Here is a 26,782-nt window from a genome sequence, read left to right as displayed (position 1 = left end):
GCGCGTGCCTGTGTGTGTGTGTGTGTGTGTGTGTGTGTGTGTGTGTGTGTGTCTGTGTGTGTGTGTGTGTGTGCGTGCGTGTGCGTGTGTGTGTGCGTGTGAACGAGGCATCATGAGGAGGAGAGCAGTGCTCACAGTGATACAGTACTTCCCCGGTTAGTTAGATTAAGGTTAAAAAAAAAAGGTACAATTCTTCTTTTTTTTTTGTACTTGCTGTAATTAGCCTTTTGTGTTGACTGTTCAATTATTCAGGAATGAACATGCAAGACCATTACTGCAGAACAATTATACAAACGTTGCCAGCCAAATTGGTAAATAGTGCAAACAGACATGAGATCAGCACGATCGTAAGTGGGCATTAGTCACGGGTAATCATTTCCTGTTGCAACGTTATTTTTACTTTTCTATTAACTGAAATTGTCAAGTGTTTCGGCTTAGTATGAACACATCACTTCCTGTTGTTCCAAAAGGTCTTCAACTGCCTCTGATACAAAAAAAAACACAACACCGAAATACACACATTCAATCGTTAATAGAATGTTTCCTTTTTGCCCTTGAGGGTGTGACAGTGATTTAACCATTACTGCAACAAGAACCCAGTCTGCTGCTAATGTTAGACTAAGCATTTTATAAGACTCTTATTATCAAGAGATATATTGATTCATAAAAAACTGACAAGGTCCTTGGAGTTTCCCCTGAGCTGTATGTGAGTTGAAACACTGGTATTTCCTGCATCAAGGTTATTTCCGTTCAATTCATGTGTTTTAATCGTTAGTCATTATTGTGTCTGCACTGCTACTTTGTCACACATTTTCTTTGATACCCAGTCAACCTCGATCTCTGCTCACACATGTTTTTCTCAACGCCTTGGAGTGTCACGTCTCACCTACACACTCAATACTTTTTACATCTTGTGTCAGTGCCACCTTACAACAAATTCAAGCCAAGCGACCATAACCTGCCACCGGGGCTTCATGTGAGCCGGACCCCGCCAGAGGCACAGCGTCCGGCATCTGTCCGATTGGATCTGTTACCTCTTTCTTTTTTTTTCTCACTATCTGAACCTCTGTTTGAGCTTCATACAAAAAAAAAAAAAAGATCAAAATCAAAACTCAATTAATGGCCGGGGCAAGTGACTATTTCGTATTTGTGGTTTCAGCACCGTGGACAGCGCTGTTTATTATATTCAGGCGCTGCACTCTGAAACACCTACGAGCCCTTTCTGCCGAGTTTTACTGATGAATGTGAATGCTCTGGCTATTAAATATAAATACACGCTTTGTTTGTGATTTGTTTCCTTTTTCACCTTTAACAGCCAGCACTTTGGCGTTGCGTTTTTCGCTCCAGGGGAACAGAGTCCCGCGGAACACGGGGAACACCGGGACTATTCCCAGTGGGACTCCGCAGCGGTGGACCCTGTCAGTGTCTGTGTGTGTGTTTGCTTGCGTTACAGAAACCCTCCGTTTCTGTAGCCTTTCCTCTACACCTGACCTGCTGGAACCGCATCCCAAAAGCATGCACACACACACACACACACACACACACACACACACACACACACACACACACACACACACACACACACACACACACACACACACACACACACACACACACACACACACACACACACACACACACACACACACACACACACTCCACCGTGGACTCTACACAAATGATAAATATTTCACGTCTTCCTCCGTCACGCCAAATGCACCTCATCGCATAATTAGCCAATTTTGCCAGATTGTACATCTCGAAAAACAGTCGCTGAGATCTCTTATTACGGAGAGTAAGGGCATCAACGGCTTTACGCTCTTGAAGTCGAATAATCAAAGACCTTTTCAGACATTAACGCTGCGCCCCACAAATACTCCCGTACAACAGGAATAAGATAACTAGCTGCCGGATGAAAGGGGAACTGGAAGAAGACGAAGAAAAAAACCCGGGAGAAGACGTGCGATCTTCGCGCTCTCTTACCGCTCTGCCGTGGAGGAGGCCTTCCTTTGACACATCACCGCCAGTGAACTGCTTCCCGGTGTCATTTCCTGTTTGATCTCCCACGCGACAAGGTTGCTGGGTCTCACAGCCAGGAAGTTGATGCCTGACTGGAACCACACCCTGCGGAGAGGGGCGACAAAGGAAGTAGAAGAGCGAGCGAGAGAGAGAGAGAGAGAGAGAGAGAGAGAGAGAGAGAGAGAGAGAGAGAGAGAGAGAGAGAGAGAGAGAGACAGGTTAAGCTCAAAATCACACAAACACATCATAAACAAAAGAGAAGAGAGTGACAGTTTTGGGCGGGGGGGGGGGCTTTACTTAAAATTGAATTTGCTTCGCTGGGAATCTCCCTGCACAGATTTTCTTTAATCCCTGATACGTGCCGTCTTCTCTCTTTGTCTGGAAGTGTCTTTTGAAATCGATCCGCCTCCCACGCTATGTTTTGGTGCGAGTAGACAAAGAAGTGACAGGAGGAGCTCTTATGAAAGTGAAACTGTTCTCTTTTTCTCCAAAGTGAGCGCTTCACTTATATCTAATGCACGGAACCTGATTTTGCTGATGAGGCAGGTGGCCTTTCTCGTCGGTGATACGATCCGGGTGCTTTGTTTCCCTCTTCTCCTCATCGGCACCTTCTTCACCCCTCTTCTCTCTTTTTCTTCTCTCTCCTGCTCCGTCCGTCTTCCTTATTCCCTCTTTACTGTCTTCTCTCTCTTTGAGTACTGTTTTCTTATTCTTCATCCGGGTCTTCATTTCCTCCCCCCATCTCCCCCGGCTTCAACTCTCCCCTTCCAATCCTCCCTATTCTTCCCCTCCCTCTCTTCCATGTCCTCCTCCCTCATCCCCCCTTTTCATCAACACCTTCTAAACTTTTCTTCTGCCTTTCATCCATCCCTCTGTGACCCCCCCCCCCCACACACTTTCTCCCCTGTATACGGTACCTTGCTTCATACCTTCCTGTCCCGCCTCCATCCTTCAATCTCACGCCATCATACGGTTAATCTCTTCGTTTGCTTCCCCCCCTCTCTCTCTTTTACGCTAATCCACCCCGTGTGTTTTTGTTCTATTTATCACCTAGACGAGACCCTCCCTCACTTTATCAACACGCTTTATGGGCATGCGTACAAACGCACACAAGCTCTCTGGCGAACAACAAATAGCAACATAGGTATACTCTCCAATAACCTTTTCTCTAAAGAGAAGAAGAAGAAGAAGAAGAAGAATGAAAACTTCCTCTTTGTCTACTTTAGTGTGTTTCCCCTCGTTTTATGTTTTGCCAAAAACTGCCTGCCAATATGTCACGTGCGTCCCCTGACATGCTCTCCGTGCTTTTGTTTGTTGGAGATTACGGATACACTGTATGCACCTGTGTGTTTGTGTGCCGCGTTATATCACGATCAAGAGGAGTTTTTTTTCGGAGCTTGGCAGAAGGAAACGACCCTCTGGTGAAAACTTGAAAACCCACTTTTCATGTTTCACTCTGAAATAACTTTTGCGTTTTTTTTTCCCTTCTTCCCTTGTTGCCCATGTGCTGGGAAAAATATGAAGTATGAAGTTACAAATTAGATAGTGAAGACATTGTTGGAATGACGTAACATGAAATAGAAAAAGAAATGAAAAATTCCCCACCATTGTTCTGCTTCCTCAGTTTCTTTCTCTCCATCCCTCTCTCTCTCTCTCTCTTTTCACTCTGTGTTCTTATGATTTGATTTATTCTGTACATTCATTTACTTGATTTTTGTTTTTTGTTTTTCGATTCATTTGTAGGGGACTGTGATGTTCTCTGGTAAATTTTAATAAAAGTTGTTTTTAAAAAATCAAAATCTCTCTCTCTCTCTCTCCTACTCGCCCCGTCTTCATCCTCAACCAGCCCAGAATTTGAAATAATCCACTTCAAAGCTAAATCGAATGGCAGACTGACGGGGACGTTTACAGAGTTTGGGGGGGGGGGGGGGGGGGGGGGGGGGGGGGGGGGCACGGAAATGAATCCCCCAACACTGGCTGAGAAAGAGTTCTCGGTCAGCAAGGTCGTAGGAGGAAGATGAATCGTACATAAAAGACAGTGTAAAAACAACGTAATCCCAAAAATAAAACGTCTCCAGCGGGTGAGGACACAAACCTCCTCCTTGTTAACGTGATATCACAACGATTCAGTTTCTACAGACGCATCCCAACAGCCCCAAAAAATCTACTTTTGCGCCAAAGCCTCGACTAGCACGGAGAGTGGAGGCCTGTCCCCGTCGACACTGCGGATCCGACTGACCTGAAGAGCGACAACACGACGGGTCTCGGCGTATGGAAATGAAACTACAGATCAGGCTGGATGAGATGTCACTCGTGCCTCTTTCACTGTAACTATGAAACTGTCCTACGGTCACAAAGGCCGTTTCAACAAACACTTAATACGACCCACATGTTTCTAATCGCTTTACATTGGAGGAAGGTTTCGCATAAGATAACCATAAAAAAGCGTCTTTTAACTCTCACCGCTCCGTCTCATGTCTGCAGCCGCGCCAGGCAGCGGCTGCTCTCCGAGAGGAAAGAGACTCACACCATTCAAATTCACTTTTAGCAACACATGAAAAATGACTGACGCGGTTATTAATGTATAGCGCTTGTGGCAAGTCCAATATATATTGTATGTTCTGCTTTTAGAGGACTCTGAAAACATCCTTTCACTTCGCTTAAAAGAGAGACGGGGGGGGGGGGAGCGAATTTAAAAACATAATGGGGACAAGTGTCTTTGAGCGAAGGGGTGGGCACATTTTTATCCCATGAACCTTTCGGGAGCATGCTTCTCTTCGGCGTCGGATGTCCGGTGGTACAGCAGAAAATGTTTTCCAGGTCCGGGTTTGAGTGAAAGGGCGGGTCGCAGCGCGCGGGGAAATCCACGGGACGCACACGCGGAACGGGGGGGGGGTTGTGGTTGTGTTTGTTACGCCGCTTTGAGCTCGCCGCCGCTTTCCGGCTCGATGGTTTTCCGTGTCGGAGGTTGTCAGGCACGTCGGCCCGCTTACCACATTAGAGCGGCTCCACGATGGTCGTTCGCCCTCCCTTTGTTCACTCCTCCTGTCCTGAAACCTCTCACCGCATGCCGGCGGGACCCTCCTGCATATTCATATGTCATATTTTTGGTGCTTGTAGACTAGGAAAAATACACAAGTGCACAATTTTACTATGTCCGGTTCTTGCAGCTCAACCGGCGTCACAGATTTCTACGTCCGAACGAGGTCGCGGCATTTTTAAGGTTCCCACTAAGGTGCTCACCGGAAAAATCTTGTGTCCAAGTGCTTATATCCTCACAACGCACGGCCCTTCTTTTAAAATAACCAATGTCCCGACAAACGAGGCGCGCTGGCTCATCTTCATCGTTTGTCCGTTCCTTTTTTAAGCGGCTCTCAGATATGCACCGAAGGTCCAGTACATGTTTTTTCCGGAGGGGGCTGTGTGTGGGAACGCGGATGTCAAATGGAGCGAGGCCATGTGGGAATACAGCAGGGGAATCTCCAGAAGACAATCCCAGCGAGTAGGCGTGTCAACAATTATTGATTTTATTGATTGTCCTGCTGGTTTGAAAGCGTCAGCAATGAAACGTAATGGCGGTGTATATATATATATACGTTTCTTTCACCACGATGAATCGTGACCTGACAGACATATAGCCAGAAGGGACCACCACCCCGAGGGACGCGTCTCTCTACTATTTTGTGTTTGCTTCACACCAAAAACAAAATAAAAAGAATGCTGTCATCAGAATTTTTTCCGTCTGTGTTTCCGAGTTGCCATCTAGACGGCCCCCAGGCTGGAGGTCCCCCGCCCCTGTTTGAAGTAGCTCTCAGTTTCAGGGGTGACGTGTGTGCCTCAGATAGGCACGGAAACACACAGTAACACTACTGTCCCAAAGTGCATCTGTCAGGACTTTGATGTGTGTGTGTGTGTGTGTGTGTGTGTGTGTGTTTGTGTGTGTGGGTGTCTGTGTGTGTGTGTGTGTGTGGGTGTCTGTGTGTGTGTGTGTGTGTGTGTGTGTGTGTGTGTGTGTGTGTGTGTGTGTGTGTGGGTGTCTGTGTGTGTGTGTGTGTGTGTGTGTGTGCGTGTGTGTGTGTCAGTCAACAGGTGAGATGACGGACATCCCTGAGCTGCTTCTGTCAGATCTGTATACAGCAAAAGAGCCTGACAAAGTGTCTGGGCGTCGTTTCTTAGGTAATGCAGAAAGACAGGTTTAAAAAAACAACTGCTCCCCCACACTCTTTCCCTTCGCCCCGTTCACGTCCCCCCCCCGAGGCTGTCTTTCTTCACGACAGCGATACCACTCGGCCTTGAGTCTGGCCGAGTGATCAGTGACACGCTCTGTCCGACGAACCCCATTCGCCGCTATCCGTCGTTGCCTTTGCCAGATTTATTTCACGGGATAATGATCAAAATGAGAAGCTGAAGCTCCCGAAGCGACAATATACTCAAAGCTTTACTTACACCACCACAGTGTTCCTCCTCCGTTCCCCGGGTGACACTCGCGCACATTAAGAGACATTCACAGCCACGGCCCGGCTCCTGTTGGGCCATCGAGGAGCTCACTGTGCATTGCAATTGATTTTTTTTTTTTTTCACCCTGGAGCAATGCCTTGTTTATAGGCACATCAACACTAGTTTTGCAAGTTAAAAAAAAAAAGTGGGAGGGAAGAGTAAGTGTTGGGGGGGGGAACTAATTTAGGCAATATGCACGAAAAAGCAACACTGAGAATTAAGTTTCCACTTTTGGTCTTTCGAATCACAGTTGTAATTTTTAAAACGCACAGTGTGTTTTCTATCAGTGTGATAATGTCTCTTTGACTTCTTTTGGAGTCTTATTTATAAGCCCCAGAGGGTCTCTTCATGCCGATCGTAGTCCTGCCGCTCGCTGGCTCATTGTCAGCGAGACGTTTTAAAAGAATCCAGGGTTTTGCGCCGTTTTCAGTTGCTTGTTGTTACATCATGGCTAGAGACAATCCATTTTTATGTCAAACAATTCCAGTTCGCAGAATGGGTCTCATGGCATCAGTTTAAAAAAGGAGAAGATAACCACACGTCAGTGCTAAAAATGATTTGCCTTCCATTATCAGGATCTCCGAATACATATTCAACTCACATTTTTATTTACCTCTACATCAGTCCCTCTCTCCCCCGTCTAGACGCAACCCCACGGCATAAACGTTGCGTGGTCTAAAGGGAATAAAAAAAATTGAATGGAGAAGGGGGGAAAGAGGTGAATGTGAATGAAGCGATGCATATTTATAGCTGAGCCTTCTCCGTCCGGGACCACTGACCCGGGAAAGCAAGCGATACGTAAAGAGGAGGAGAGGAGGACAACAGATTGTTCCGCTAAAAAGAAGAATCACTTAAGTCCAATTAATTCCCTTTACAACAAACCCTACCCTGTAAACCCCTCTTTCCACATCCTCACCTGGTTTAGAGCCTTTGTTTAAGTTCTCCGATGGAAGGGGGGGGGGAAATAAAAGGAAATCACTTTTGCATTTTGATACGGGTGATTGCTCAACACTACGCGTACGACTAATCATGACACACACCCTGACCCAGAAGCACTGGCACGTCACTGTCATGTGGTTGGTTGAACAAGGGGACCACTTGTTCCTCCCACACCTAGTTGGACCTCAGCCTCTCATGCCGCCGTCTCCACGACCAGTTTCCAGCAGCGAAGCTCCTGATTCGCCGAAATGACAGCACGTCGGCCATTAGCCAGGCAGAGCACTAACAACAATGAAATGCTGCAAAGCTGGGGCCGTGATTCACGCATGGTCGCGATATTAGAAAAGCATATAAAAGCGTGTGCTGACTGAGTAGCCCGGGCAACTTTCAGCCGTCAGCAATCGCCCGCTGAAGGGTAAGTGAATGATAAAAGCATGTTGTGGGGGGCGGGGGGGGGGCCCACAGTGACTTCCATTCAGGTTTCTCGTGGCCTCATTAAATACTTTATTCGGCGGAAAAAGTCTTTGTGTCTACACCAAGGTAACCTCTGCGCAAGAGCCTGGTGTGTGGTAAATTGATAGACTCCGGGGGAACCTCTCATCATAGCATAAACCCTTATTGCTTCAAAAAGCGTGTGTGTTCGGAGCCCGCGGGGGCTTAAAGGGGCTAAAAACTGACAGATCTCTTCAGCAAGTCAAGAGCTCAACCCAAAGGGGCTTAGGCTGTCGACCAAGGCTTAAAAGTGATTTGGATGTGTTACTGCAACGAGCTTTTCGAGTTGGTAAACAACGGTTCAGAAAGGAAAAGTGGATCTTGAGCCCTCGGCGTCCGTGTGCTCCTCTCGTATGCATTATTTTTCACGTTCTCTCGCAATCTTTTTCCCCACATACGTTTTTTTCCGCGAGGGATTCGGGCCGCTGGTCAGAAGTAGGAGACTGCTTTCAGGGTTATCCAGGTTTTCCGTTGCGAAGGGAAAAGGCAACAAGCGATGGTGAAGATCCATGGCGAAGCTTCGAACCAATCACCAGTTTGCAGGTGATGACATTAGAAGCTTCCCGAGCTCGAATCCATGATGGCTGCCAATGTGGAGATGCAGCGGCTGTATGCACGAGATGCTCCAGGGAGTGATCTGTCTTTGGCGGGGGACGAAAGGTGGGTTGGCGTGGATCAGGTACCTCGAAACTCTCCACCAGAAACCGACCAGATAGGTCATGTTTGAAGCGGCGTTATACGACGCAGGTGGTTTGTAATGACTCTAAACTCTGAAACAAAATGAGGGAATGTGGGTTCCCATCACTCATTCGTCATGGAGCACATCGTATTTACGGGAACTTCAGACAGAACCTGGTTCTTGCAGTCACAATGAAGATTAAGTTACTGAGTCTCTTAAAAGATTATTGGAAAGGGGGGGGGGGGGGGGGGGGCTAAGTTCTTCAAATGTCTCAAAGTGAGTTAACGATTGAGTAATATTAAACGCACCACTGGTCTATTCCTGAAGCAAACCTACTTAAAGCACTCAGAGGTGGTGAAATGGCAAAGGCTCTAATGTGTTGGCATCATTGCTTCTTCGAGCACATTTCCATCTAGCGGACTGAATGAATGATACGTATTATTCTTGGCTTCACCGCGAGACTTGCACTCAATACAGGCGATTTATTGCAAACGTTAAAGGCATTTAAGCGTCGGACAAACCGAATGAAAGCACCGGCTAAATGCCTGAAATGTAAATACATGGGCCAAAAAAAGAAAAGAAAAAAGAAGAAGAAGAAGAATAAGACCCACGGCCGTGCGATGCGTGTCAGAAAGCGACGCTACACGTCCCGCAGCAGATGTGTCTCCGGGAGAAAAGTAAGAGAAGACATACTGTTCGTCGGAAGTTTGCCGCCGGAGCAGATGTTCTGAGAGAGGACGCACCGCAGAAGTCCAGCTCGGTGGATCCTGCACCCAAACTCACCCAGGGGTATCCGTCAGCTCTTCAGTGCAAATAAAGACTCAAACCAAATTCTAACTCCATCGAATACTTACGCGCTGTTGTCTCTCAACTCATCTATTTGCCCGAAGCGGCCGTTCCGTCAGCGGTGCGGTCAACATCTGTAGGTTCAAGACAGGCGGGCGGCCAGGTGGGAAAACCATGATTTCACATGCCAAATACTACTTCTCGTGCAAAGCTTTACCCTCATCGGGTTATCCCCGGCTTCGAGAAACAGCACTCGGTGGCAACATTAGGGGCCAAGCGGCTGCGAGTCTTCGGACAGATGTTCAGACGACAGCTCGCCGCGCCGCCTGCTTAACCTTCCACGCGTTCTGACGAGGCACGGCGTCGCCGTCGCCTCGTCTCCCGCCTCCCCTGCTCTTTGAGAGACAGGCAGAGGCAAGACAATCTGTTGTTGTGATCGTAACATGACAGAGAAAGGGGGGGGGGGGGGTTACTTTTTAGCAACCGACAAGCTGTTGGGAAATGGAAGGAGTCGAGAATGTGGGTTTTTTTCGGGGGGGGGGGGGGGGGGGGGGGGGGTAAGGAGTTGAAAGGTCTGAGAGTTGCCACGTTGGGGCAAGTTAACTCGTCACGTGTTCCTGAAACGCTCTTGTGCCAATACGTTTTTGTGTTCACGTCACGCGCTGGTCATTTGCCTTGTTGGTGTTTTTTTTAACCACATCTTCATTTCTCATCATTCGCAACGATGGAGATGTAGGAGCGGTATTTTACATCCTCAGTTAAAACCTCGTGTTTGTCTTCCTTGAGACCGGAGGGAGACGGACAGATTGGAAGACGAGGGATTTGAATTTTTTCAGAATGAACAGGCGGGCTGCTATTTTTTATTTTTTATTTTTTTTTAATTTTTGAAGCCAGGGTGAGACAGATGGGGAGCTGGAAGTTTGGAAGTTTATAGTAAACAGTTGTTAAACATTTGAAACACGGATGTAAAAGAGCTGAGTTATGCCGGTCACGGGTCCAACCTGTCTCTCTGTGAGAGCATCTGTTTTCTCGTGCCGCCCCAGAAGCCTTTTCGCTGTCTTACTTTGAATTTCTCTACCTTTCCTCGCGCCTTTTCTTCCTTTGAAGGGCCTCACTTGGTCTTTCCTCTCATCTCTCTCACTTTGTTGTTCTTTCATCCCAACTTTAATTTGTTATGGTCCCTCCGCCCACTCTTACATTAACCTTTGTCTACCTCATTTCAGGCTGTCTTTCACTCTCGTCTTTCTTCCGTCTTAAACATACTTAAACTCAAACATAATAGCACACCTAAAAAAAACTACTTTCAGCAGCCTACTGTATGTCTGTGGCACTAAGCATTGATTAATGATCAGGAAATATCCAACTTTTTAAAACTCTTTTGATTTTGTCTAGAAATAAGCCCAATTACCAACCTGCCTGTGTTCTTCTCACCTGAGTCCAGCCAAATGTTCGAGGCCGACAGGGTCAACTGTGTGGGTTTTTTTGTGTATGAAAAAAGAAAAGAAAACAGAACTTGAGTAGAAACACAGGAAATGTGAAAAAAAAAGCATCAGAGAAAATGCTATTGGCAATCGGCTGAAGTGGAAAAGTTAGTGTATCGATACAAGCAAAAGTCAAATAGAGCAGACTTTCGCAAATGACTTAATAGTCGCCTCATATGTTTGGAACTGGAGGAATATTCATGGCTCATCGTAAAAACTAAAGTTATGTGGAATTATTCTGTAGTACTCCATCCGTTAAATTACAGACTTCCATCCAACAGACACAACGAAGACATCGCAGCCCGACGCCCGTGTCTGTCAGGCTCTACTGGGCCGAGTGCACCCCACGCCAACAGAGAGCTTGAATTTCCACGTCCCACATTTCCTCGTTGTGGAAAAAAATAAAGGGAGATCATAAATTTCAAATTGAATCTGCAAAACTTTATCTTCGGTTTACAATTTTTTTTATCCCGAAAATTAACAAATTACCTTTTCTGACGAGGAGTGAGAGAGCTCCCCATAACCATCAAACCTACATTACCACACACACACACACACACACACGTGCGCACTGCAATCTCATTGGCTGTCTCTCTCCACAGACACTATATCTCTCTCCCCGAGCAGCTGGCTCACCAGTTATATAAGTAAAATACAAAATTACTATTGTGTAATAATGACGGAAAACTGCTGTGTGTGTGTGTGTGTGTGTGTGTGTGTGTGTGCCTACTTGATTCAGCATTGCAGTACATTAAGTAAACATGTAAATGCCCTTAAACTAAATGCTTCCTTGCACATATGTTGACCTCTGCTCCGTTAATTATGCATGAGCGAGGAAAATGCCATCAGATGCCTTCTGCTCCAGACCTGGTCGTTGTTTTTCCTTCACGCTGCTGCTGCTCAAAACAGACCTCAGCAGCACCAGCCCTGCAGCGGGAGCCGATATATAGAACCCCCCCCCCCCCCCCCCCCCCCCCCCCCCGCACATGAATCCACCCTTGCATCTGTCCCGCAGACGACCGTGCCGTGGAGGCCGCGGGCCGGATGATCCTCCGTCATTGTCCTGGTAATGTTTAGAAAGATTTGGTCACTAATAGAAGGGGATGCAGTTCATTCATCCCCTTAATTCCAAAGAAAGCAAAACACCAGACCAAAATCTGATGATATTAAGCGAATGAAATTATGCATTCGGGGATTTGAGGGTCATTTCCAGCCTGTGTGGATGTACATGTTTTTCCCTTGCAGTGCATGGGTCTCCTCGAGGTGTGCACAGCGGCAACAGTCGGTGTAACATACATTTTGCCATCTGCCACTGTCTGCCAGAGTCCTCGTCACACCAGTGTGAACGCGTTACTGTACGTGGACTTCCTGTTTAGTATGAAACAAATCACGTGCAGCTCCGCTGTACATCCTGTTTCTTCAGTGCTGTGACGGACGAGAACCTTGTCATGATAGATGACAACCTCCATAAATAAACAAATAAAAAGATCAAATTATATCAGTTAGACCCTTAAAAGGCAAATTCAAATATACTGAGGGTTGTAAAAGAATCACTATAAACAGAGATTAAATGTATGAGTTACAATCCCCACTGATTAACTTTAAGATAAATTTGGCCTGGAGCGCTGTCGGGGAAATAGCGAATCGGCCGGGAACCGAATAACAAATCATTGAAATAAAGCTGTGAATGGTTCCATAATTACGGTTCAGGCTGTATTTCTTAAACGACTGTAACTGATGTGCCTTAATAAAAGTCTGAGTCATCGCCCTTCATCAGCACAACGTTAGTCCGGTAATTCATCCTTTAATGTTGTGCAGCTGGCCCACAAAGAGTTGTTTGTGACACCGAACCAACACCGGCTTCTCCCCGAGCCCCGTTTCTTTGTGTCCCCCGGCCTTTCGGTGGACGGAGCCAAGGTGCAGCTCGCTCGCTCGCTCGCGCGCGCGCTGTAACGCGTGGGACTTTTACAACTGGTACCTCTGTGAATGCTGTTTTTTTGGCAAATGTAATCTTACAGCTTGACGTTTGGATACTGGAACCCTCTCAAATGAGAAAAAAGAAAACATGGAATAAAACCACCCACTCCACTTCCCACCACACATGGGATTAGAACGACACGTTCATTTTTTTTCTGTCAACAAAGGCCAAGAGACAATGGCGGTGGGTTGTTGGCCGCCGCGGAAGCTCTGAGCTCGTCCTCCGGGCCGAGGTCCCGGATCGGCAGCGCATGCAGCCGGCGACTTCTCCGCGGGTCACTCTGAGCGGGCGGAGACGCCGGCGCCGACGGCAGGACTCCCAACACGAGATCAGATCAGACCAGAATGAAGCCAAGTGCCGCGTGATGCGCGTGGCACTAAACTGTTGCAGAATTGATTTGTTTTTGGTCTTGTTCTGTCTTTTCCAGTATTGCAGGACAGTTGATGAGCAGGAAGGCCTCTACTGCACGGATTCGATGGGATCGCTATAGAATACCAACATTCATAATAAAAAAAATTAAAAAAGAGAGATTTTTTTTTTTGCAGAAACAGTTCTAACACCAGGGAGAAGATCGAGACTAAAAATGATCCACGTGTGGCTGAGAACCGCCGACTCCGCAGAGCGATGACGCTCCACGCTGTTCATCGAGATGAAAAGATACAAATTTAAGTCAAGACTTTAGCCTCTTATTTATTATGAGGGGAAGATTTTCCTAAAATTACATCATCATCATCTCCCTCCCTCCCTCTCTCTCTCTCTCTCCCTCTTAGTGCTGTTATAATTGGCGCTCTCATCATTGATAACACCGTGGTTATTGCTAGTATTGTTAATATTTTTTCATAACAACCAGGGCTTAGGTGGCGTTAAAGTCTACAGCACACACACACACACACACACACACACACACACACACACACACACACACACACACACACACACACACACACACACACACACACACACACACACACACACACACACACACACACACACACACACACACACACACACACACACGCGCGCGCGCGCGCGCACACACACACACGCGCGCGCGTGTAAAAGTTTTGCGTACCCATGTACACACACATCACCCCGGTGGCCCGTAACAACGGTAACCTGGGTTCCAGTCGGAGGACGGAGCAAACAAATAAACACAGAAGGTCATATCAACAAACACAGCCGGGAGCAGAGACTGGGTGATGACACGCGGCAGCCGCCGGAGTCGGAGTCGTGTTTCTGGGAGCGAGTGGCGCGACAGTATGTGCCACGCCGGTTTGTTGTCCACACGGCGGGAGTGTGCGGTGAGGCTCACAACACTCACAAACACTCATCCACACGCACAGACATCTTTGGGAACAGGTGAGGTGAACAGGGTAAAGGTTGTTTTGTCGGTCTCAGTTGTTGTGTGAGCTGTCAGGACGACATATCCACACACACACACACACACAGAGCTATGACAGTCTGCGTTGAGTCCAGCGGGGGAAAAACACCATGTGACTACAGAGAGGAGATATACTGGACTCACTCCAACATACTGTATATGTGCGCCGAAAAAATCTACCTGACAGTCAATTTTGGCTTCATGTGAAGCTTTTCCAAAGCATGAATCGCATTCCAAGATTTCCAGCAGTTTAGAAATGAACCGGCTTACCTTTGTGCGGTAACGGAGTGTTTTGTTTTGAACGCTCCGATTGTTTTCCGCCCCTGAGATCACTCCCTCGTTCATCGTGATCAAAAAACAGGCACAATGCGTTCATAAACCTCACTGCCAGAGATTCGAAAAGCCAGGGGACAAACAATAGGCAGCGGATTGCGGATAAATCATTCTGTATTTTTAAATAGATGACTGAATTTCAAAAAATCCTGAACGTCCCAATGTCCTGGCTCAACGAGGAAGATTTGCAAAGAGTCAACGGTCCCAGCAAGATGGTGATTCAATCACTGGAATGTAAAAATAAAAAAATGAGAACTTTCATGCTGGCCAAGCAAAGCAGAGAGAAGGTATTGAAGCGCGCGATGTTACGGGTTCAAGAAGCTCACCGGAATTTCTATTTGCCCCTAAACCGATTGAATTCAATCCGTGTCCCAGATCGACCGTTGACAACTTTGGGAACTCCTGCCTCCACCAAGAAACTTCTGAGCAACTGACGAAAGCTGAGAGGAGCCCGTGTATCCACTTTACAGTGTGCTACTGCGAGTCTTAACCAGAGCTAAATGGCCAAAACAGTCGCCCGCTGGGCGAGAAATGCAGCACCTCGGGGTTCCGTTAGTGTGTTCGCAATTAAAAACCTCAGCAGAGCTGCACTGTAAAAAAAAATCCTCCCCTTTCTCTTCACGAGCTGCGGTGAAGCTCGCGAACGACGCAGGATCGCGCTCATCCACGTCGTGCCGGTGCCCAGCAGGCAGGCGGCAGCTATCGTGCTCTTCTTTGAAAGGCTATTTTTAAAATGCATGGTTTTATTTTTTTTGCCTCGTGTGTAATTCGGGGCGTTGGAGAACGGGGACGAAAAAAGGAATGTAATTCAAAAATATTGGAGGTTGAGACACAAAGAGCAGCGGGGAGTTGCGAGGGAGAGGCGGTGAAGGATCACCACCAGGACTAACAGTGGGGTGCGGAGCAACGTGGGAAGTGAGGATGACGGCGAAGAAGCGGAAAGTTATTGAAGTGTGCACAGCATGTGACTGTCATTTTCATTTCACGTTTTTTTTTAAGAGTGCATTTATCATTCAACTGCAGTTTGATTTTTACACAAACCACCAGCTGCATTTCTAAACAACGTTTGCACTCTTGATGACACCGTCTCGAAGATCCACCCACCATTCAAATTCACCTGGTGCTGCACGGAATAGCCGTCTGACACCCTGAAGATATAATTACTGTTTATCCTCAAACATGACCAAAGAGTGTTATCTTGAATGTAGAACAAGAAGGAGACGACCCGCTGTCTCTGCCTGCCCTGCAGTTGATGCTGTCGCCGACAACTCGGACAGAAACCAATACACCTCGGTGTCCCACACAGATTGAACGTACAGTCGGACAAACAGTCATTCATCTCAACTGTATTGGTTCCAAACCCGTGTTTGCTTGGTTTTTTTTCTCCTTCTGATGACGAAATGCGTAGTAAGATACTCCATGTAAAGAGAGACGGCATGACGGCTTGATAAAGAGTCTCTCAATCTAGCACATCTATACATCGTAGTTGTTGCTTTCTTGTCCATCCTCAGCTCTGCCCAGGCTCTGTTTTCTTCAGCAAATTGGAATTTTCTTGCTTTACAGAGGCAACTTTGCCCCCAGCGGTTCCGGCTGGTATTATAGTTTCGCAAATGTAGTAGCAAGACGCCGGTAAGGACGCGGGTCCGTTCCCTCAGAGCTCCTGAGGAAGTTGTCAACACCACATGGAGAAGACAGAAGTTTGTGCAATGGAGCTCCTACTCCTACAGCGGCAGCGTTTGCATCCTTGCAAACCCAATGCCAGCAGGCTGGCTACGACCTTTAAAAATCCCAATTTGAGCGAATAACCTGGAGTTGAACGCTATTAACGAGTAGGCTGGCTGCGCTAGTTGCTCATCTAGTCGAGCGGTCAGTTCTCCCCGATAACAGCATCCCGGTGGCCAAAAGAACACCATGGCGGACGCAAGGTTCATAGGGGGGGCCGCTCGTTTTTTTACAACGCTTTCCGAAGTTTTCAGTTTAAACAAAAACGGACTTAAGGTGAAGACGCACCCGGTGAACCGCGTATCGCCTTGACACAGCTCAAAAGGCGCCATTGAAACACAGCCAGGAGAGAAAGACGTCTGGAGTCCGAGGAAAGTATAGGCGAGGGACCAAATTATGGGAAGCAACGTGCAGGAGGACAAAAAAAAAACAGAAGAGAAAGGGGGAGAAAGAGAGAGAGAGAGAGAGAGAGGGGAGGGGGAGGGGGAGGAGTGACAGAGAGATGAATTAAGAGAGGAGAAAGAAATGACAGGGCAGACACAATGACCTTTAGGAGCCGAGGAGAAATGGATAAACAAATACACTTCACATAGTGTTTGTCTGTGTGTTCTGCCGCCTTAGTTGCCCTCTGTGTGCGTGTGTGTGTGTCTCTGTGTGTTTGACAGACGTCTCTGTCCCATCCTGTCTCTGGTTCCAGGTGCTGCAGTGTGATAACAGCTCCGCCTCCCTCCTCTCCTCTCGTCTCCTTTCCTCTCGTCTCCTCTCGTCTCCTCTCCTCTCGTCTCCTCTCCTCTCGTCTCCTCTCGTCTCGTCTCCTCTCGTCTCCTCTCGTCTCCTCTCCTCTCCTCTCCTCTCGTCTCCTCTCGTCTCCTCTCCTCTCGTCTCCTCTCGTCTCGTCTCCTCTCGTCTCCTCTCGTCTCCTCTCCTCTCCTCTCGTCTCGTCTCGTCTCCTCTCGTCTCCTCTCCTCTCGTCTCCTCTCCTCTCGTCTCCTCTCGTCTCCTCTCCTCTCCTCTCCTCTCCTCTCGTCTCCTCTCGTCTCCTCTCCTCTCGTCTCCTCTCCTCTCGTCTCCTCTCCTCTCATCTCCTCTCGTCTCCTCTCGTCCTCTCATCTCCTCTCGTCTCCTCTCGTCCTCTCATCTCCTCTCATCTCCTCTCGTCTCCTCTCGTCCTCTCATCTCCTCTCGTCTCCTCTCCTCTCATCTCCTCTCGTCTCCTCTCGTCCTCTCATCTCCTCTCATCTCCTCTCGTCTCCTCTCGTCCTCTCATCTCCTCTCGTCTCCTCTCCTCTCATCTCCTCTCGTCTCCTCTCGTCCTCTCATCTCCTCTCGTCTCCTCTCGTCCTCTCATCTCCTCTCCTCTCCTCTCGTCTCCTCTCGTCCTCTCGTCTCCTCTCGTCTCCTCTCGTCTCCTCTCCTCTCATCTCCTCTCGTCTCCTCTCCTCTCCTCTCCTCTCCTCTCGTCTCCTCTCCTCTCCTCTCGTCTCCTCTCCTCTCCTCTCCTCTCGTCTCGTCTCCTCTCCTCTCCTCTCCTCCCGGGCCGGGCCGAGTCCACTAATTCAACGCCCTCGTCTTCACTCCGAGAGTCGGCTCATTGGAACTCATTCAACAGACACATCCAGCGTGGACTTTTTCAGGGGGCTCACTCGGCGAGGCCTCTGTGAATTTATCCGCCCCACAGCTGACTCACCTGCGGGGCGAGGTGGAGTCAACATCAAAATGACAAAACCGAGGCGGCGGAAGCCCTAATGGCGAGGGGACCGAGCCGCTGGCCGGAGGGCCGCGGGCTCCCGACGACTCCTGCAGGAGGAAAAAAGTCCGGAACGAGAGGAGAGTGAGTGAAACTGAGCGAAACAAGTCTTTCGCTCTCGTTCAACAGCTGCAGCACAGCGGAGGACTAATGTTGTACCGAGAAACTCCCAAGTGGGGATTTTTGCAAGTAAATAAGTGTGGAAAAAGAGGGCTGCTGAAGTTGCAGCTCAGCATTTCTGTGTGTGTGTGTGTGTGTGTGTGTGTGTGTGTGTGTGTGTGTGTGTGTGTGTGTGTGTGTGTGTGTGTGTGTGTGCAAAGTTGAAGAAACGTGTGTCTGAGGCAAAGAACCACCGTCAGCGTTGGATGTGGCAAGACCAAGGCACCATTACGTGCTGTATACACCGAATAAAAGTGTCAAAACAATATAGGGTTGAACAGGATCAATATATTAACAGGTAGGTAAGTTCAGAAAATGCCTAAATAGATTAAAATACATTTTTCATTTTTCGATTTTTACTCGTTTTGGAAGACGAAACTTTGAGTACGTGGCAACTCTGACACGTTCACGTTACTCAGCGCCTCGGGCGCCAAACACAGAGGTTGACGGAGCCTCCCGACACAGGCAAGTAACCGTGTGCCGCGATGTGCCATGTTCGTTGCTAAGCTGAACAGAGGGCACCTTTAAGAGTGAGGAACAAGGTTAATGTCGGTGTTAACATCAGGTAACTCATGGTGATGTGGTTACGACGTTTGAGAGGGAAACGTCCCTCAGCTGTGGATGTCAAATGTGCAGATGTTCCTGCATGACTCACCACAAAGTATTTTAACAAATCGCTTCCGGGACAAAAAGCTGCCGCGCAGCCGAACCTTCGGAAGTCTCCGGGGAGCCTTAACTGATTGTTCACAGACTGCATGTCAGACTGTCACGCCCTATCTCCTGTCTATTATGTTCCCCGGCTTCAGTCACTGGTCTTCAGTCAGCGGTGCAGACTCGCCATCCCTCCCTCTCTACCCATTTGTTATCCCCTTTTTGTGCGTGTGTGTGTGTGTGTGTGTGTGTGTGTGTGTGTGTGTGTGTGTCCATGATGGATAAAGCCTCGTCGTGTCTTCGTCTTCTCCTCCCCTGAATTTTCCTCCCCCGTCAGCCGCCGAAGCTTTCTGGTGAAGCAATCGGGGAGGAGAAGCGGGAGAAGTGGGGCAGAGCAAAAAACAACGACATTGAATAAAAGAGTGTAAAAATACAAAGCCAAAAAAGAGTTAAGTAAATTAGGTGCATTTCTTTTTCCCACACCGGGGCTCAGGGGTGACTATAAAGCGGCACCATAGAAGCTATTACATCTCGTCAGGCTCAGATTCAGGAAATACTTTTTAGATTGTCTGAAACAATGAGAAGAAGAAAAAAAACACCCAGAGTGGCTCCCTCCTGTCTTTCCGTGTTTCTTAGGTTGAGGAAGTGATATTCCCTTTTTTCTTCTTATTAGCTATTGTTGCCATAGAAACGTTTATTAGTCTAATGACTACGACAAGGCGGCTCAGAAAATCATTTTTTGGAAACTGTTGACAGGGAGTTCCTTCATCGCTGCACTGTGACACCTAGCAGCAAGGAGACATTCCTTCATTAGATTATTTTGTCAGCGGAAATCGATATTCTTTTAAATAATCAAACGGGTATAATAAGTAAATCCAACGCTGACGAGCGTACACACAAGGCTTGGTGTCTCTCTGCCAACTCTTGCCATCCTCTCCTCCCTCCGCACCTCTTTCATCTACTTCCATCTTGCCACGCATCAACTTCTTACATTTAATTCCTATCAGCGACACCTACTCGCTCTCCTCTCATCCTCCTCACACTTCCTTCCCCCATGTTTTCTATCAAACTCCCTCGCTTTCTTCCCTCCCTGTGCAGCGCCTACCTGAATCACTTCCCCTGTCTCCCATTAGAACATCTGACTGGAGCGCTTACGTAAGTCCTCGCCGCACTCTATAGGCGTCTCCCACTCTCATCCCCCTCCACAGCTCTCTGTCGCCAAAATCTCTATAATCTTTGGCGTCTCCTGTGTCTTGTGGAATATTTACCAAAAGTGGCTGCCCGCATCTCTGGGCGTGCGTCCAACTGGGTTGAATGGGAGGTGTGCCGGATGGCCGTCTGGGTGACTGGAGGGACGGATGAGGGGATTGTTCCACTGGATGACTGGGGAGCTGACAAACTGACTGACAGGTTGGCTGGGAAGCTTGATGATTGGATAGCCGTGTGTCTTTCTGGCGAGCTGAATGCAACAGCAGGCCTCACGGACACACTCGCGCGTATACGGGAGTTTGTGTGTGTGTGTGTGTGTGTGTGTGTGTGTGTGTGTGTGTGTGTGTGTGCGTGCGCGTGCGTGTACGTGTGTGTGTATCGTTTTATCAGTTTTTGCCGCTCCTTCTGCACACTGCATCAATCCCGTCCTCAATTTTTTTTTTGCTTCCGTCCGTGTGTGAACGAGGACAGAAGAGGAGGTCGGCTAATTTTGGCACGACTACGTGTTGAAAAGCCGCGTGTGAATGCATATGCATCCTCTTCACCGGTCTCCTCTCACGCCACCCACTGCTGATCACAGAGTGACAGCTCCCGGGAACGAGCACACAAACGCAGCGCGGGCGAGTTACGGCGTCGCGCCCTGTTGTTTAAATTCTTAGAGCGTCACCGGGATGCTGGCAGCCAAGCCTTGAAAAAGAGAGTGTGTCCCTGTGGTGAACTTGTGTTTATGTATATGCTTTGCTGTCAATCACACACATCAGTCACAGGGTATGCACTCGGCCGACAGGTGGTGCTAGAAGTTGCTCTGGTTTACACTCGACAAAAACAAGCCCAGAGGTTGCAACGGCGCCAAGTGCAAAATGGCAACCGTCACAGAAGTCAGGCATTTCTTTTTCACCCGGCCGTTGTTCTGTAAGAGAGGCAGTTATAGAATTACTCAATCGGCGCTTTGTCGGAGAACATTTCACAGGCATTCCTGCCAAGCCACGCAGCTACGGCGGAAACTCTGAGCGACAGTTGCCCCCCCCGCTGTGTTTTAAAGTAGCTCCAGACCTTTGAATCTGTAATTTAAAAAAAAACACAGGATCTCAATGTGAGTTGCTGAAATAGACAGTTATATAAAGCAGCTAGTTTTTAGGATTTTTAGGTGTTGATGATATTTTTCAAATTATCCACGATGGCGTGTGAGACATGCTGAGGAGATTCGGTCAATTCTGTTGACTTTCTGAAACAAGATGTTCTGACCCCTCACCAGTTCAACGTTCTTCCAATTTCTCTAAAGATACAAATTTTCTTAATTTTTTGTTCAAAGTTTATTTTTATGGCTATACCGGCATTGGAATCTGCATTATTTTGTAGACCTTCCAAGTCTGCCATCTCACTAGCCATCCCCTGCAAAACTCATTACACAGTACAGACCATTCTCCGGGTAAAAAAAATAAAATTGAAATTAAAATGCCTCTGTTCCTTTCTCTATCCTCCGCTGGAAGAGTCCTGCCTGCCTCCCCTCTCTCCATCCATCCCCCCACATGCCACCTCCGTGCTGGAGGACTCATTATGCAGACCAACTCTCCCTCGGTGTCTCTTATCACTCTCCACTGGAGTACTCATTACTGTCTCTCTGTCCCTAACTTCTCGCTTTATCTCAGCCTCTGTTCTTTTATATCTTAATCTCTTTCTAATAAGAGCCCCACACACGCACCCCCCGCACGCTCACACACACACACACACACACACACTGACTTCTCTTGGTTTTCACCGAGAACAAAAGCCGCGTGGTGTCTTTTTGTTTGATCATTCGGTAAATACTCATTTGTCAGAAACAGCAACGGCATCCCGAGGCTACTGCGAATCACCGTCTGACTCTTCATGTGAACGGGTGTTTGCATGCCATCACAAGTGTGATTCTGCGTCGCCGTGACTTTCTCTTTGCATGCAAATCTGTGATCATCACACTGTCTGTGTCCGTGAAATTAAAAACGGCCAACCACTTGGCCAACATCTGTTCCAGACACGGCAGGTATAGCTAGCTGTTCTCAAGGAGAGGGAGAAGCCCCAGTGGCACCCAAGAAGAAGCGAACGGGCTTCCTTAGAGGCAGCTCCAGTTCCCAAACGACCAACGGAGAGACCGTAGCGAACATTAACCTGCTGTCGAAGTGGTCCTGCTGGAATTGACGGTCTCAGAAGAAGCCTCAGACACAGAGAGAGAGAGAGAGAGAGACAGAGAGCCGAGAACTCGGGCCTCATCGGCGAGGGCCGGTAGCCAAGGATGCGAACTGCGTTATGTGCCAGTTGAACCCGGCAGCGGAGGCTTCGCCAGCCGCTCTGCGGGGCCTCCGAGCTCGTCGGCATCACGCGGCTGCGCGGGTGGAAATCCGCTGGGACCATCGTTGCGGAAAAGAAAAGAAGACGGCTGTGATCGAGAGGCGCGACCCGCGGGCGATCCGGCCATTTTGGTGAACTGACACCATGTTGGCGGTTGAAACAGTTAACGGATCACAACTTAGTTAATATGCGCCGGGTCAAAGAAGGGGCTGTGTCAGCGATGCCTTCACCGGCGTCAAAGCGAAATCTGTGGGCCAGCGAGGAAGAGAGCGTCTGTTGCCAGTGGGGAGGTGTGTGTGTGTGTATGTGTGTGTGTGTGCGTCAAGTGTGTGTAAGGTATCCTTTTGGATCATGTTCCACGGGCAGAAAAAAAGGAAGAAGAGCGGAGTCTCTCCACAAGGATGTTCTGCAACTAATCACAAGATGACTACTTACATTAATTAGTCAAATGTATGACACACACACACACACACACACACACACACACACACATATCTTAAATACTCACTAGGAGAAATGGAGGGGGCCAAAAGAGAAAGTGAGATAGACAAGAGACAAAAGGGGGGATTCACGAGGAGGGAGGGGAACAGAGATAATAGGACAAAGGGAGAGAGGGAAAACTCCTGTCAGTGAACAGAGTCAAACACAGACGGAGAGATGAAGGAGATGGATACTGCTCTCACCTCCCAACTTCCCTTCTCTGCTCCTCTCCTACCTGTTCCAACTCCTCGGATTTCCTCCACACACACACAATCTTTTTTTTCATTGAGCCTCATTCTTTTTCACTTTCTGAGGGATCCAGACACTAGCAGCCAAAAAGCTTTGCAGGGCCCAGGAGCTCCGTGCATGTTCGCCTAGAGACTCCGCCGTGCACACTGTGTATCTGTTCTTTTTGTTTCTGCATGTACTCAATATATACGTGGTGGCTGCGTGCCATTTGCATGTCCTTTAGAGACCCACTGACACACACACACACACACACACACACACGTGTTTTCTCTGTAGCGGCTGGAATATAAAACAGGATCGAGACTATACCTTTAGAGGCTAAGAACAAGAAAGGAGATCAAACCGCGTATCACGTGCTGCTTTCAAAGACTCAAAGGCGCGTGAGCGCTTGAGATAGAGGCTGCGTGTGTTTGCATATATGTAAGCTGGAACAATATTCGTTAAGACCTGCTAAGATTAGAATAGATGAGAGGAGGGGGTTACGGAGGAGAAGAAAAGAACTGTAGAAAATAGACCAGAGGCATCGGTGATGCCTTTGTTTTTCCCGAAACACGGTTAAATCTGAGTCCTCCTCATCGCCCGAGCTGGAGGCAGTGGTAGAACTTGATCTTTATATATTCATGCGGTATGTTAACCTCTTTCAGAACAATTTTTTTTTCAATTCTGTACAGTGTATGTATGCACGCAAGGAAAGATGAAACGGTAATGACTGGGATTGTGGTTCTGGTATGGAGAGAAAATAAATAAATAGATCAATTGAGAGAGCCGAGTCAAAGTGGAGATTTCTATGAATAATAGCCCGTTCATTAGTGCTGATTTGCCAGGCTAACGTCCTCACTGGGCTTAATGGAGAGATTAACTGGACAAACTGGCGCTGATAAACGAGCCAACATGAGGCGCGGTGGTCAATCGCGGAGCCCGCCGTGTTTTTCACACCGTAACGCAGCAATGAGTGGGTCTGTTCTAAGTGAAATAAATTAGCTCCTGTCTCTTTAAGGGCGCCCCAGTCTGCTCTGATTGGCTAGCCTGTCCACTCCGTTGTGCATCGCCAACCAGCCTCCAGCGCATGAAGGAAGAGTCGGCCTCCGCTCTTGATTCACCTGGCTTTGTTCAGGGGGGCGTGCCAGACTAGCCAGGCCGGAGACACGCCTCACGGTATGTACCTCACGAGCTTACGGAAGCGGCAGCCGGACTACTGGCGAACTCGGAAAAACTACTTTAAGCACTAGAGGAGAGGGGAAGACTGGAAAAAGCATACTGTCTGACCTCGTCAGTGTACAACACAAGTCACAAGAGGGCTCGGTCGCCAGAATGACTCTCGGCCTCTTTGGTTTGCGTTCTGCTTCTCTGGGTCCAAAAATATACAAGTATTCTTTTTAACCATCAAAATGATCTTGAATACTGAACGTTCTGTGTGCCGGGTGCGTGGGCGGCGCAGACACGACTGAAGGAGAAGAAGAAGAAGAAGAAGAAACACCGTCTACACTTGCTCAATAAAGAACATTCAGTACCAAGGTTTTGGTCAAAGGCGTTCTTCGGATATTTTCTTTCTTTGAATCAGATCATCAGGGTCCCTGACTGTATTCGTCCTGCAACTGTCTCGCATTATTTCCAAAAACTAGATGAATTTTTTTGTGAGAAAATAAAAACGAGTAACTTCCAAAACATCTTCTTTCTGGCGCCACCAGTGCAGCTGCAGTTCAGGCAGCGCACAGTCAAAATGGGATGTCTAAAACAGGAACATCTGAGGCTTATTTCAAGAGCGGGTCCCAGAATAATAAAGCACACAATGTGTTTTCATGAGCTTGGGTCCCCGGCCAAGAAAATAAAAAATGTTATTTAAGTCCAAGGGTGGAGAGCTGCACGAGGGGATCTCTCTCTGTTAGTCAAAAGAATATCAACCGCTTTCCCCTCAGCTTGTTAGAATAAAAAAAACAAACTTATCCCCCAAACTCCTCCGTAGAACTCCTGGGGTAACTTCGAGGTAAATGCTCAAACACGGAGAAAATACACACTCACGCCAGTCGGCTTAAGAACTCGCTGCGTGTGCTAAGTGGGGCGTCCGCGCTGGTGCATACGGCCAGCCCAGGACTTTCCATTTCATGGATCCTTCAACTGGCGTTGGCAGATTCCACACTCGAAGAGTGATGGAGGCGTTGCGAGCAAGGGGGGGGGGGACAGAAGAGTGTCAGCAGTCAAAAGACGAGGAAAGATGGGGAATTTAAGTGAACAGCGCAAAAGAGGATCACTGTCATATCAATGACGGAGTTCAAAGAGCAAAAAAAGGTTTCAAATTCAATTCAAACACATTGGTATTAATTATACTTTCAGCGATAACGTCAGTCACTCGGCAAGTGACAGCCAAAATACACACAGCCCCCGATCCTCTCGCTCTCACTCCCTTCCTCTCACCCTCCCCTAATTTTTCTTCCTCCTCCTGCGTCTGCACTTCTGTCTATTTTTCTCGCCCTCGTACACACACACACACACACACACACGCGCTTCACCGAGGTTGATGGCTGTCACCTTTGTGTACTCAGCCTCTTTCAGGAGCCAGCAATGCAAATAACACCCTCGTGAATATTCATGACTGATTTGAGATGGAAAGAGAGAGAGAGAGAGACAGAGAGACAGAGAAAACAGGAGGAGGAGAAGAAGAAGGAAAGAAAGAATGGGAGGAAGTGACAGGGGAAATGGAAGGGGATGGAAAGTAGAGGGAGAGAGGTGCTGCAGACAGCATGATAGTGCCGACTGGATTAGGGGAATGAACACATGCGGGCCCACTGGAGGACTGTGTGGGTTACAGAGAGGAACAGAGTAGGTGTTGATGTGTACCGCATCCGTGTGTTTGTTCCTAAAGGAGTGTTCAAGGAGACGTATTCTGCTTCTTCAGTTTTTCCCTTTCCTCCGGCGTGTTGTACAGGTTTTCTTTGTGACTGTAAAAGGTCTGCAAAGTTAAAAGCCAAACCTCGGACGCCTCATTATCTCATGCAATGTCTTATCGGGCTTCAAAGGCCCCGCACGTTCCACAAGCTTGTGATTGTACGCGAGAAGGTAGATATCCATATGGCCGTCCTTGTTCTTCATCGGGGAGGAAGTGCGGTGGACCACAACGTGTGTCTGGAGACTCCGCTCGGCTCTGCTCATCACATCCCCGGTCCTCAAACCCTTGGTGGAGTCACACTGGCCCCGAGTCGCCTGCGTCGGCGCTGAGAGCCCATCTCTCTCGAGAGAGAGCCATTTGCTTCAATGTTAACATTGTAAATATGACTTAATGCAGCTCTCAAGTCCACAAGGCCAGTTTCAGCACCGAGGGCATGAGGAAGATTGTCATTTTTTTTTATTCATTTTTTTTTTATCTCAGGTAGCTAACAGATGAAGCATTTTGGATTTGGGAGTGTTTTCTTTTCTTAGAAGTCGTACATTTCTCTCCGTAACTGCTAAAGATGAAATATAAATTTCTCTTCTTCTTAAGTCCCTTTATCACATTATTGCAGTACCTTCATTCTTGATCATATGGAGAATTACCCTTCATACCAAACCCCTCCTGAGCTACATTCTCTTTGATTCAGTCGAAATACAATAACCATACACTTACTCCTTAATCACGGTATGGACGAGTATCAAAGCAATATGTAAGTGGCACTTTTTTTAC

At 47.9% G+C, this 26,782-nt stretch overlaps 1 protein-coding gene across 1 annotated transcript in view; it reads right to left on the bottom strand.

Annotated features, from left to right (window-relative positions):
• Nucleotides 1-26,782, bottom strand: part of si:dkey-215k6.1 (transmembrane protein 132B) — a 216,550-nt gene that overhangs the window by 98,641 nt on the left and 91,127 nt on the right. The window contains exon 5 of the mRNA XM_047329298.1: nt 1,984-2,124. Within this exon, the coding sequence (XP_047185254.1) occupies nt 1,984-2,124 (141 nt within the window). The remainder of the gene's footprint in view (nt 1-1,983; nt 2,125-26,782) is intronic.

This window comes from Scophthalmus maximus, chromosome 19 (assembly GCF_022379125.1).
Source record: "Scophthalmus maximus strain ysfricsl-2021 chromosome 19, ASM2237912v1, whole genome shotgun sequence".
Classification (NCBI taxonomy): Eukaryota; Metazoa; Chordata; class Actinopteri; order Pleuronectiformes; family Scophthalmidae; genus Scophthalmus; species Scophthalmus maximus.
Note: the sequence above shows the minus strand (reverse complement) of the source record. Positions and strands in the feature narration are given on the sequence as shown.